General features: G+C 38.8%; 2 protein-coding genes and 1 long non-coding RNA gene across 6 annotated transcripts in view; all 3 read right to left on the bottom strand.

Moving 5' to 3' along the window:
• Window positions 1-2658, bottom strand: part of LOC109854775 (smad nuclear-interacting protein 1) — a 4728-nt gene extending 2070 nt beyond the window's left edge. The window contains exons 1-3 of one of the 3 annotated variants that reach the window (XM_020428207.1): window positions 2473-2657; window positions 1342-2284; window positions 640-1229 (exon numbers count right to left, since the gene is read on the bottom strand). In XM_020428207.1, the coding sequence (XP_020283796.1) occupies window positions 1351-2283 (933 nt within the window). In that variant the 5' untranslated portion in view covers window position 2284; window positions 2473-2657 and the 3' untranslated portion in view covers window positions 640-1229; window positions 1342-1350. Of the gene's footprint in view, window positions 1-639; window positions 2285-2472 lie in introns of those variants that run through there. The other 2 variants (XM_020428208.1, XM_020428205.1) reach the window with 2 other exon arrangements.
• Window positions 2659-3903: 1245 nt separating this feature from the next.
• LOC109854753 (protein split ends-like) lies at window positions 3904-9833 on the bottom strand. Its single transcript, XM_020428174.1, has 3 exons — window positions 9554-9833; window positions 4994-7983; window positions 3904-4155 (listed from the first exon to the last, which is right to left on the bottom strand). Exons 1-3 carry the CDS (start codon window positions 9569-9571, stop codon window positions 3996-3998), a joined length of 3168 nt encoding a protein of 1055 aa, XP_020283763.1. The 5' UTR covers window positions 9572-9833; the 3' UTR covers window positions 3904-3995.
• Window positions 9834-11032: 1199 nt separating this feature from the next.
• LOC109854767 overlaps window positions 11033-13209 on the bottom strand; it is a 4565-nt gene continuing 2388 nt past the window's right edge. The window contains exons 3-4 of one of the 2 annotated variants that reach the window (XR_002250246.1): window positions 12796-13011; window positions 11033-12697 (exon numbers count right to left, since the gene is read on the bottom strand). This is a non-coding gene — a long non-coding RNA (uncharacterized LOC109854767). Of the gene's footprint in view, window positions 13012-13209 lie in introns of both variants that reach the window. The other variant, XR_002250245.1, reaches the window with a different exon arrangement.

Here is a 13209-nt window from a genome sequence, read left to right as displayed (position 1 = left end):
CATATAATATATAATATATGTATATAACATATAAGTGTATATTATATATACATACAAAAAACAGAGTAGATTATTGTAATAGCTACGTTAGGATACTGTTTACATTCGATTAATACTTGTGTAGTTAAGGTATAACAGTATAATCGAATTATATGTTTACATGTTTTGCTCAACGTTTTTTTACTTTTTATATTTTTTAACTTATAAAGTGTTATTAAATTGATCGAGTCAAGACGAACTCTCTATTTATAAATGTTATTATCACAAGCATTTTATACGAGACAACAGTGAGGTGCAAATGTCGTTATACTGCCAATTTTGTGTAAAACTCATAATCGTAAATTGTTTTGTTATGCGGACTATGGCAGATCGCGATCGTTTTAAGACAATTATGTTAAAAATGTATGTGTAAATACTTATGTACATATGTATTTGTATATCTATTACGCGTGCGTGTATGTATATATGTGTATGTATGACAAATGTGTTATGTGTAACATATTTTAATAAAACATGATCTTGCGATTTCAAAAATTATCGCGAAACTATTAGCTGATGATAAGAGAAAAACACACATGTTGATAGAATAACAAGGGCATGATTACACTTTAGGTTTAACTTATTTTGACTTCAAATATCTTACTCTTACAAATAATATATATTTATTGAACAATTTTATAGATAAGTATGTGTACTTATATACTACTACTTTTTACATTATTTACAAATTTCTTCGAGCGTCTCCTTTATCTACGTGTTTAATTCCATTAGATTTTTAATTATTTATGGTTTTTTTTTTTTTTTTTTACCTTAAATTGTCAAAATACCAATATGTATCACTCTTAAGTTTAATAAAATAGAAATTGTGTGTATATACAATATATGAATGTTTATAATATTGTTCGGGCAATTAGAACATATTTGAATTTATTTTGTATAGAGCAATACAAAGTACAGTAGTCTCTTTTTATAAGTTAATTCTGAATTAAGTTTTCCTTTATATATATATTTTTATCAACACGAACTAGAAACCAGCTATAAATCTACTCCTACAACTTCATAGACACGCTTATAAAGAAAGACTACTATGATTTGACAAAATAAGATTTAAAAGTGCAACTAATAATAACGAATGATTGATTAGATGAGAGTGTGTTTTTTTTTTTCTATTAACAGCAAATATCTTTATGAATTTTTATCAGTAGACATCTTGTTGCATTAGAAAGTTTCTAAAATTTAAAAAGAGAATACCTTTTATATAAAGATTGTGTGTGTGTGTGTGTGTATATATATATATCTTAAAAAATGTATAATACAATTTTAGATAACAAAATTGCTTACTTAGAAAGGTTATGTTGTTTCATTTGTAAGAGGTACATCATCGTCCAAAGAATCATCTTTGCTGTGTTCATGTAATAGAACATATTCTCTACTGCTGAATCCAAACTTTATCACATCTTTTTCTAACAACTCGTGAAATCTTCTCGGTTCTAATTTAACATTATTTACAAATGTACCATTTGCAGATTCCAAGTCTATGATATATGGTCGTATTCTTCTACCCTCGCCACCTCCTTCTTTTTTATAAGATACCAGTCGATACTGCAAAACAGCATGTTGTTTAGAGCAAGAAGGATGATCTAAGGGTATATCTGCAACTTTTCTATCTCTGCCCATGAGATAAGCTGATTGCCGATGAATATACAACGTAGGTAATGCTTTTTCTCCTTTGAAAGGATATAATCTCCATCTGCGTTTAGGCTTCCTGGCATCTTGCGGCTCAGAGTACTTAATGACCACTCCATTGACGGTATTCTGATCTTCTGTCAATTTGCCCGACAGCTCAAAGTTGGGTTTTTCTTTTTCTTGCTGCTTTAATTTATTCTCATTGTCAACATTCGATTTGCCCCACACAGGTGACGGTTCTCTTTTTACTTTTACTTCTTCGGGACTTTTCTTCTGTCTATATTGATAATCACCGCGTCTTCTTCCAGAATCATCTTTTCTATCTCTACTTCTGCTCCTTTCATTTTTATCTCGGTGTCTAAAATGACTATTATCTCTTCTGGGAGGAGGTGATCTCTCGTGCCTTTTCTTATCGTTTTGCTTCTCGTCGTCTCTTCTGGAGTAATCGCGCCTGTTGCTTCTGTTATCTCTGTCTCTGCTTTTCTCTCCTTGCAATCTCTCTCTGTGAGAGTCGTTGTTTCTTTCGTGTCTATCTTCCTTATTGCCTCGGTACGTGTCTCGTCGATCCGCTTTATTGCTGTGACTTGATCGTGACATCCTGTCAGAATTTTAATAAACATATTAAAAAAAAATAAACGCAAAGATTTACACACACACAAAATCACATAAAATCAATGGAGTTAAAGTCCAATTCAATCGGTTACAGCAAAAACATAGACAACGAAGATTAGAGGTTATGTTCGCAACGATTCCGAGACTGTTTAAAAATGTTCTGTGAATGCGTACCTTTATTGCTATTGCTTGTCGATGAAATCAGTCGTTTCAAGGTTGTTTGCACTTACACAAATTGAACGACAATTGATTTATATTATGAACTTATTAACGGCAACACACATCAAGGAAACGTGGGAAAGCCAGAGTACACGAAGCGAACGGTACAGAGTACAGGAGCAGATCGACGCGAGTTTGCGCGATCGCGGCCAAGCCAAAGTTTCTCTCGCGCATGAGCAGTGAAAACGGATTAGCGGCGTATATGTAATAAATAATACTAATAATAAAGATCAACAAATGTCATTAAATTACGCGTTGTACGATTCCGAAAGTCAAAATACGTATTTTTATCGACCTCGCTGAAATAAATGAAAAAAGACAGTGAAAAAAAAACTTACGCAAAACGAGGTTCGTTAATTAATTACACGCAAAGTTGACTTTTTTTTTTGCAATCATATATAGAAACTAATACGAAATAAATGTTGAGTGTTTTTCAAGAGACTGCGTTTTATTTTCTATAAAAAAGTACAAAATGTTTTTTAATCTTATATATACATAATCATATATAATAAAATTATAAGATATATATATCTACAAGAATATATTTATATAAGTACTTTGCTATGTTGCAATTCTCTTTCCCGGTAAAAAATTTTTCACGTATAAAATTGTACAGACATATTCGGTATATATAAATTTTTCATAATTAAATATAATAATTTTAATTTGTGTGTGTATAAGTATATATGATTATATATCAAAACTTTTTTTTTTTTTTAAATATAGTAAAAATATAGTTTTATCTAATTTTTTGTATCTAACATGATGCTAATAGAGTTATCTTGTAATTTGATATGGAATATTCTCCGAAGCGATTCTCTTGAAAAAAAAAATTCTCCGTGTATAAAATTGTACGGACATATTCGGCATATAAATTTGCATAAATTAGATGTAATTATTTTTAATTTGTGTATAAGTATATGTAAAAAATTTTTTACCGGATTATCTCAGGCTAAAATCCTTACCCTCTTCTTTCTAATTGTTATTGCGCTCTAATTTTTGCCACACACACACACACACACACATATATATTTATATATAACTCAAATTGTTATAAAATCAATTCATTTTCATATGTGTAGTTTGTTTGCAGCACACATTTGCTATATCAAAATTGTATTTATCATACATTAAGACCGCGTACACAGTCTGGATCTAAAACAATGCGTTCCTTTTCTTTTATCGTACAATAATTCGAATATCAAGAGAAAACTTAAAAATATTTAATTTTTAATCAACTTTGACGAAGAAAAATATTTTAGTATTATCCGTTAATGCAACTGATTATAAGTACTTTTACTTATAACGGAATTATAGATGTGTAATAAAATTACAAAAATCTCTCATAAAGAAAAAAATTAATGCACACAATTGTGAGAAATGTAAATAAATTTCAATAATTTAATTTAACTTCAAACGAGTTTTAAACATTATTTTTGCGGATAAATTTTTTTGTTTCAAGACAACTTTAATATTCTTTAGAACGTGGAATCTTCAAAAGAGTCAGTGCCGTCGGAGTTGCTTTCGGCAGCGTCTACGAAGGCTGTTGAGAGATCGCCAGCAAGTTTGCTGACGGATCCGGAGGTCACGTCGTACATGAAGATTTCCTTGTCATTCTGACCGTCGTCGTTTCTCAGCCTGAAATGTCGTAGCGAAGTGAATCCGAGTGAAAGCACAAGCAGTCGCGAATTCCTTAAAAACTTTCGAGAGGACGTGAGGAAACAAATAAGTAATAATATTGATTAGGTATGCAGCAGAGAAACCGATTATGCTACGTTGTGAATAAGCTAAAAGAGTAAACAGTCAGTTGATATGTAATGCAAGAATACAGAAGCCAAATTTAAAAACAAAAATATATAGAAATATATATAAAAATAAAAAATAAATATATATAAATTAGCATAATATAAAAAAAGATATAAATTAAAGAGTAGTAATGAAAGCTCAAATGTTTAACAAACAAAATCCAATGAGTAAAGAGCCAATATGAGCTTTGACACGGGTATTAGTGTGTATGTAATTTATTTAAATTTACAGGCATTCTGTCTGAAGATGACTCAATTTAGAGTCGAAGCGTAACTTTTATTTAAATATATACATATATATTTAAATATAAATATATATTGGTCCTTTACTCATTGGATAAATTAAAGAATTTAGTTAGATTTAATGTGTAATCTCACGCAGATAATTATAAACACATTGAGGAAACTATAAAAAAGAAGAAATATGCATATATAAAGAATGAAAATACCTAAATAAATAAATAAATAAATAAATAAGGAGGAAATATTTATATGAGCTTGTGAGCGCACGTAAGTTAAAAAGAACACAAAAAGTTGTATTTTAACAATTATATATAGTAATTATTTAGTCTCCATACACATAAAAGCACTATATTAATCTGATAACATGTTTGAAAAGTAGATGAAAAAAAAAAGCGTTCGTAAAGACGATCTCTCGGATATATACTCACATGGTCACCAAGAGCACGACGGACTGTCTCTGCGGTTCGGTGCGGCTCTCCTGCTCGAGCCATTTCTTGTAGTTTTCCGCGGATGGTTTCTTCACGAGCTGCTTGAGGGTGTCGCCGGCGAGAAACTTTATCGGCTGCGCGTCGCCCCCGGCCTTCCTGCCCTGCCGCTGTGATTCTGCCGCGATTTCTTTCTCCGCGTCGGGAAAGTTGTAGTCGACGGGCGCCAGCACCACAACGCTTGTGATCCTACGGCCGTTGAGCTCCGGCACGTCCGGTATCGGGAAGGACGCGCCGCTCACCTTGAGCGGCAGGTAACGATTGTATTGCGCGGCGTCGTCGCGCACTCCCACGGCCACCGGCTCAAGTCGAGTCGCGTCATCCCGTATGTGCTGCTCCGCCACGGCTCGGCCTTGCTCCGTATTCGGATCGAAGTGTACTACTTTCATCTCGACACCGCCGGGCCGCAAAGTGGCCTGCTCAAACTTGGTCACACTGCCGGCGGCACCGTTGTTGGTCACCGTCGTCTTCTTCAGCTGCGTCGTCTTCGTTGGCGGCCTCTTGGCGATGGCCGGCACGGGCGCGCTGCCGGCGGCAATTGCCGCATCGCCTCCGGCGCCATAGAAATTTGCTAGAGCCTCCGGTGGCAGTTTGTCGATCGGTATGTCGCCGATTTTGTCGTAGTCGAGGATCTGAATGTCGGCGTTGCCCAAAATACCGGAGCTCAACAGCTGCTCCCTGATGTCATCCGGCACCTCGTCCGGCAAATTGGCGATGTTCTCCTGAATCTTAGCTACTTTGTTGGGAGAGAGCGTCGTCGTGGTTGGCGCTTCGGTGGTCGTTGTTGTGGTCGTGGTTGTAGTCGTGACAACCGTTGTCGGCGTTGTCGACAAAAATGTCTTAGCGGTTGAACTAAATGGCGGGTTAGATTCCTCGGACGGACTAACCGGTGTAGCGTAAATCTTTTGTGTGGGATTGTTTTGGAACGTTGGCCGATTTCCCCATATCGATTGATACTGAGAAGAAGTGCTCAAGGGTCGATGTTGTTGAGAGTTCGTCTGCGAGAAAAAGTTCTGTTGATTCTGATAAGACTGATGCTTTGCGTTTAATTGCTGATGTTGTTGTTGCAAAGTTTCGCCGGAAATAAAACGATTTGGTGGTGAATTAAGCGAATCGTGAAGAATATTAGACGGCTGTGCGGAGGCGAACTGGTTCTGGGAAATTTCAGGGAACGCAGTCGGTTGCAACAACGCGGGATTCGGTGGGAACGGACCAGGATGAAGAGGATTCTCTCTGATCGCGTAATGCTGCTCCAGTTTTGGAACGGCCTTAAATATTTCACCCGCTGGTTTTTGCAGCGATACTTGTGGCTGCTGAAGCTGCGCTTGATTGTGTTGAAGTTGCTCCTGATTGTATTTGAGCTGTGCCTGATACCGTTGCTGTTCCTGAAGAAACTTTTGCTCCTGCTCTTGTTTCCGTCTACGTTGTTCCTGCACGCGCTGCAGCTCCTGCAATCGCTCTTGTTCCAGTCGTTGTTGCTCCTGCAGCCGCTGCTGTTCCTGCAGACGTTGATGCTCTTGTTGTCTCTGACGTTCCTGCTGTCTTTGCTGTTCCAACAATCTCTGTTGCTCGATCTGTCTCTGTTGTTCTAAGAATCGCTGATGTTGCTCGTGTTGACGTTGGTGTTCGCGTTGTTTAAGCAACTCCTGTTGTCGTCGTTGCTCGTGATATCGTTGCTTCTCCAATTCCTGTTGCTTGAACGGAGGCAGCGACTGCTGCGGCGGAAGCTCCGGTCCGTTGAAATTATTTGGTCTGATGGACAACGGTTGCTGCGGAGGCGGTTCCGCAAAATTGCCTTGTGGCAAGGGCAGCGGTTGATTTTGTAGATTTACATTCTGATGCGACACTGATGACAAAGTGGACGGAAATCCCGGTTGTTGCGGATGATTGATACTGACGCGATGCGGCGGCGGACCGAAGTTGAAAGGCGCGCGTTGGTGCACTTCCGGAAGACCTTGGATCGTTATAGGATGCCGCTGCTGCGCTCTCGATGGCGTCGGTGACGGATTTCTCAACGCTTGCTGAAATGGTGCTTGATGGTGCGGCGGTTGGTGTTGTTGCTGCTGCTGCTGCAAAAACTGCGGTTGAGGCGGGAACGAGTTAATTATGCGCTGCTGCGGAAACGCGGGCGGTACTCGTGGCGAATGCAATGGCGGCTGATTTAACGGTTGATACGGACCATGCTGTCTCTTTGGCGCTCCCGGTGACGCTGTTGGTTTGCTGTTGTGTTGTTGCTGTTGCTCTTGCGCATCTCCGCTGTCGGGCTTGTCTAGACCACCACTGCGCTTGTTGTGACTGTTAGGTGACAGCTGTTCAGTGCCGAAAGTCACGCGGATGCCGCTGCTGCCAGAATGATACACCTCGCTGTCGGGTCGAATAATGGCGCGTAAGGTCGTCGACGGTTCTGGAGGAGGTGCTGGTGTCGCCGGTTGTATTGATTCTTCCGTATAGGACGTCGGATTATCAGGTTTGATCTCTTCGTGTTCCTCGACTGGCGTCAGTGCGGGAATCGGCGGATCGTATACAACGCGCGTTTTGTCGCCATAGACTTTCTTCTTCTCGTACTTCACATAGAACACCTGAATAGGTTCCTTGGGTCGTGGTGAAGAAGAAAGCGGTGGTGGTACCGGAGTTGGAAGAGACTCGTTGGATTCCTTGATGATAATCTCGATAATCGGCTCGGGCTCTTGCGGATAGTAACTCAACGGAGTCTCTTCGTATAGATCGTCACTCTTTGAACTGGCCAATGGATTATACAGCGGATCTCTCTGAGAATATTGCACTATCGGTTCCATCTGCACCGCATACGGCGGTAAACGTCCGCTCTTTCGCAGGTGATAAGCCAATTGCTGACGCTTATCACGGTTCTTTGATGACGAGCCGTCCTCCTTGGCGAGAATCGCGGCGACGAGCAGCGTCGCTGCTAAGAATGTCTGGAAAGATCGGCACACCGACAAAATAGTTTTTTTTTACACATATATTAGGTCTACCGGAAAGTTCCGTCCGTTTTTGGAATAAAACAAAATACAAATTTTTCTTACCGTCAATAAACTTTATTAAATAATATAACTACTACTATAATACTTATAATATATATATAATACTTTATTTAATAATATATTTTAATAATATATATTTAATAATATATTTATAATATATATTTAATAATATATTTTATTTAATAATATAACTTTATTAAATAATATAATTGCCATTATTATTAATGATTTCTTGCCGGCGTGAGGGCAATTTGTATATCCCATTTTTGAAAAATTAAGAAAACTTCGTATTTTGTTTTATTTCAAAAACGAACAGAACTTTCCGATAGACCTAATATATATTTGCTGAATAAAACAAAAATTTATGTAGATAATATCACGAGTCTAAGTTAGAAGAATTAAAATAAAATGTTTCGCACAAAAGTTTGATAAAGTTATCTTTATCATAAAAAATCTAAACTTCTGAGAAGTAGCACGCATCGTTTAACATAAGTTAAGTGATCGATGATATCACCGTTTTCAAGTTGATTAGCATACTAAGTGAAAATATAAATACAAAGAGCTCATAACATACGCTCTGATAACCGAGTAACCTGTTTAAAATAATCAGAAAATCACATCCAAAGCCTTAACAGACATTAGATCAATTGGTATTCCAACAAGAATCGCGAAACAGTTAGCCTGATAAGCAATTCCCAGTTGTGATTGAGCTCTCGACATGGCGAGGCCGACTTTTGGCGACAATTCTCATTTCTTTGAAATTGTTTGATTCCCAACCTTCGACTAGAAATAGACGTTCCATTGATGCGTGGAAAAGTCTTGGAAAAATTAAACACATTCTTAATGTTATTATTTAAATAAGAAAGTAATTAGATAGTTCGTACAAAGATAACAAAATTAGGTGACTTATATTAGTTGATTTACACAGTTTTTTTTTTTTTTTTTTTTTTTTTAATAAAAAAGTTGAAGGATTTGAAATAATTATATTGCTTGGATCAAACGAAGCAATTGACATAAATATATTTTTATCTTAATAAAATTGTTTCCAACATGTCTGATTAATTTTTGGCGATCAACATCAAAAGTGGGTGAAAGAGAAAGAGAGAATCAAAATTTAAGACCTGGCATCGCGCGCGTTTCACCTCGAGAATTCACTGCCTCTCTCGACAACTGTTCACATATTCGAATGAGGCCCCCGAATAAGCGGTTGTTTTTTTTTTCGCGAAGTTCAAGCCTCGAGGACTGTCAAGCAAATCAAAGTAAAAACAAAATACCGATCTCGACAATTAAAACGATCGTTATCGGGTGCCACATCGTCGGTCGCATCCGCCGCACTTTATTAGTGCACTTTCGCCGATACGCTCGCTGATTACAAATGATAGCGCCGTGAGGATTCTCTCGCTCGGGTAGTACGCGACACGCTTATTACGATGAAAGTACAAGCGCCTCCGTCTAAGCGGTTTCATCCGCCCCCTTTGCGGATGCACCAGAGGGTAATAATTACCAGCTTGGTAAACCGCATGTTGCGATTGTCCGTCTTTCTTCCTCGGTTTCTTCCTCGTGTGTCCGCCCGGGGAAGTTCACACAATCACTTTTCTCACCGGCCGGGTTCTCGCAGTTAGACGTGGCTAACTCGCGACATGACCACCGCTCGAGAGAAACGATCGGACGTGCCCGGACCGATATACCAAGCGGAGCCTCGCATGGAAACTGAAGACGGATCGGGCCCAGAGGCCCGTTTCTCCCTACCCGGTACCACCACCACCACCACCACAGCCGGCGGTGGCTCGCCGCTCCTCAAGAAGCTCCTCTCTAATATTGAATACATGAAGCACCTTTCTCCAGAGAGTTTGTGGATGCGCGCTCGTCTTATTGGTGTTTTCGCATCCGTGTGTGACCATTGAACACACACGTGGCTGAAGATTGTAGTAAAAAAAAAAAAAAAAAATGAAAGAGATGGGATGCGACAAGCTGCGCAAAGCCACGTATCTTCCTCGCAACGAATGACTTTCTTCAAATCCGCCTGGCCCGAGTAATTGGCCGTGGAGGGAACGATTATAGCAAGGTGCCGTGTCTCTCTCACTTTTCCGCGACCTCCAAGGCCCATCGAAACCGAAATCTCACCTTTCTTTCTTCTCCCGATCCGACACATTGCGAGAGAACTATTCGGTGAAAGAGCCGCGGCAGGTCTTTAATGCCAGCGTAGAGGCATGATTACTTTCGCTAAACAGCGACTTCCTCGAGGCGAGCGATTGGCATTTCCGATATTTATTCAATGATCCTTGTCCAAGCGAGAAAAGGACGATGTCGATTCGACCCGAACGTTGTTGCAAAACCGCGGAATAACTTGATTGTTGTTTTAGACCAGACGCACCTAGACACGATCACACGGTTTGATGAACGAATATAATTAAAGCGGGGGAGGGGCCTGCAATTATATTATCATTAACATTCTCTAGAGTTTTTGACTTTTCTACGCGAGCCTTGCTTCTTTCGGAATACAACAGCTGCGCCCACCCACATGTTCACGACCGTGCATTTCAGATCGTGCGCAAATGCGTTGTATATGATGCTAAATTAATTTTCCAAATAAGTATAAGGCAATCTAATTTTTACAGAAAAGCAAAAACGCAGAATTTCTCGTTACTTGTCCCTTCACCGAAAAAATTATATTCTTATAAGTAGAAGATTTTATACTTAAAAAATCTTCTTCAAGATTTTAGATGATATTCTTCTGAAATTAAGAATATATTCTTTATTTAAGAATATAGTTTTTTTTTTTTTATAGTGAGATATATATATGTTTTTCTATAGAGGCTTTTTATATTCTAATCAGTATATATTCTTATCGATATTACTATTTAGAGGATTTTTCTCTTAAAATAAGAAACTCTTCTGTCTTGGCGCCTATTTTAGTATAAAATATACTTAAAGTAAGTGGGATATCCTCAAAACAAGAATACAATTTTTTCAGTGTTTCCTTTCGTATTATTTATTCTTTCTCTCTTATATATTTCTGCATAAACGCAATATTATACGTCTAAAAGACACAAAAAAACATTTGCACTTCCACAAATGCACAATATTTGCTTTCCATACATTGTGAGAAATGTTTTGCACATAAAAAGGACTTTGTTGTATCTTAAATAAGGAACTTATGAGGCGCGCATACCTATATTGCAAGATGTTGATTCGGACGAATCTTGCGTCAACGTACGACGGATGTTCTGACCTAAATATTACGTGAAACATTTTTTCTTAGGCGCATGCGACGTCGAAGCTGGCAAGAGATCTGAAGTAATCCCGCTCATTCGCGAGAAATTACAGGAGATTGTGTATAAGTCATGTTTCGCCGTTGCGAAAGGCAGATCCAGTGGAGCAATTGAACTAGATGACCTGAGAGTAAAGCCTTCTTCCCCGCAAAGTTGCAAAAGTGCTCTGCAAAAAAACGATGCGGAGCGTTCTCATGTTCGCACTTGCGCAATCGCGTTCCAGATATATACCGATCATCAAAGCCGCGCGGCGGCGATTTTCTATCGTTCTTCCTGACCCTCTTCGAAGCCAGCCTTCGAATCCGATCGCTCGGGAGAGAAAAAAAAATCGGGACGAGCGCGTTGCGCCAGAGAGACAGACGACGTGGGATACCTGTAATAATAATTTTGAAAGAATTTTGTTCTCGCAAAAGAAACTCTCAGTTTTAACGTCGCTATATCAAATTAATTTCGGTGGACGGCCAACGTCTGTCTGTGATACCGTGGTGGTTCCGTGTCTCTGGCAAACATCCAGACGTCGTCGACATCGAGATTGGACCCGTCGCGCGTCCTACTTGCTGACTTTCACTTATACGTTGGCGTAAGAGGGTCCGAAGTAACAGTCGGCAGGCTCGAAGATGATAAATGCAGGATTCCGTTCGTCCGTCCGGGACGGTCAGTGATCCGAGCGAGCCAAGACGATATTTCACGTTGACTTATCGTCACTTCGCTTAGGGGAACGATATCGTTCCGGGACGTCCCTCCTAACGGTCCGTAATTTCGCACGCGAGGACAATTTATCACTTTTCCGCGCGCGCGCGCGCGTGCGGTGCAAGTCAAGCGGTATCTTAATGTACCTGGATGAACTATTTGCTACCTGTTTAATTCGACGTTGTTCCGAAGGAATTTATACTCGGATACATCGTCACGTAACTGTTCGCGCAAACTTTCGTTTGGTTATTAAAATTAATTATCTAATTTTCCTCCCATTTTCAGGGAGACTAAAAACGATTTCGTAATTGAATTAAGTAAAGTTCGAATCTAAAAATACTTAGTCCTACATAGAATGTAACTGGAAAGTCAAGTTTAGTTTTCTCTTGTTATTTATACGTGTATGTGTGTGTTTTCACATATTCTAATTATATCTACATATGTATACATATATGTATATATATAACATTAACTTTTTTTTATTATATTTTAATATCTTCTGCGATGCATTTACCTTATCTATCAAGCTACAACATTGTAGCTGATGTTAAATACAGGAAGTACATACAAGAAGAACTCTACACATTCTGTAGATAGTGGTAGGATTATATTTCCTGTAGAAACGATACTTTCCAACTGGTTATTCACAATACCCTATCTCTCGCGCGCGTAAGAGCAATCTTTATCTTAAAAAAAAAAAAAAAAAAAATTAACTTTCGCAGAAGTTAAGTGACAATTTGACATTCAACGTTCTCATCGTACGTGTTACATAGGCATCTCTTACGTTTAACGTTACGCAGCTCCTAGCATCTGCGATCGAGCCGGTGTGTTCACGCACAAAGAGATTATGCGGTAACTCACATCCTCGGAGTCGAGAAACGGATTTTGTCACTCCGGCTCCGCTATTACGAGACCGCATCTCCCGTGTAGGGATGGCAAGAGATCGCACGGAATTTGATTTGCCCAGTTCTCAGGAAAGCACGAACACGATACGATCCTCCTACAAGCGCATAATCACTATCTATAGTGTATATATGTATATATATGTATATATGTGTATATATGTATATACAGGGTGTCCCAGAATTGCCGTACAATCTCTCGTAGGCAGGTAGAAGGAGTAAAACTGAGTCGAAAAGTCCTGAACCATTTTTTTCTATTATTTATAATAAAGGAGTAATTATTGAGTAAATCAGGC

The sequence above is a fragment of the Pseudomyrmex gracilis genome, unplaced genomic scaffold (genome assembly GCF_002006095.1).
Source record: "Pseudomyrmex gracilis isolate BER0280 unplaced genomic scaffold, ASM200609v1 scaffold_73, whole genome shotgun sequence".
Lineage (NCBI taxonomy): Eukaryota > Metazoa > Arthropoda > Insecta > Hymenoptera > Formicidae > Pseudomyrmex > Pseudomyrmex gracilis.
Note: the sequence above shows the minus strand (reverse complement) of the source record. Positions and strands in the feature narration are given on the sequence as shown.

Excerpts from the sequence above, each read along its gene's own strand:
- LOC109854753 (XM_020428174.1), bottom strand. Across the intron at positions 4,156-4,993 it reads GTCGTGCTCTTGGTGACCAT|GCTGAGAAACGACGACGGTC; the intron begins GTGAGTATATAT and ends ACGACATTTCAG.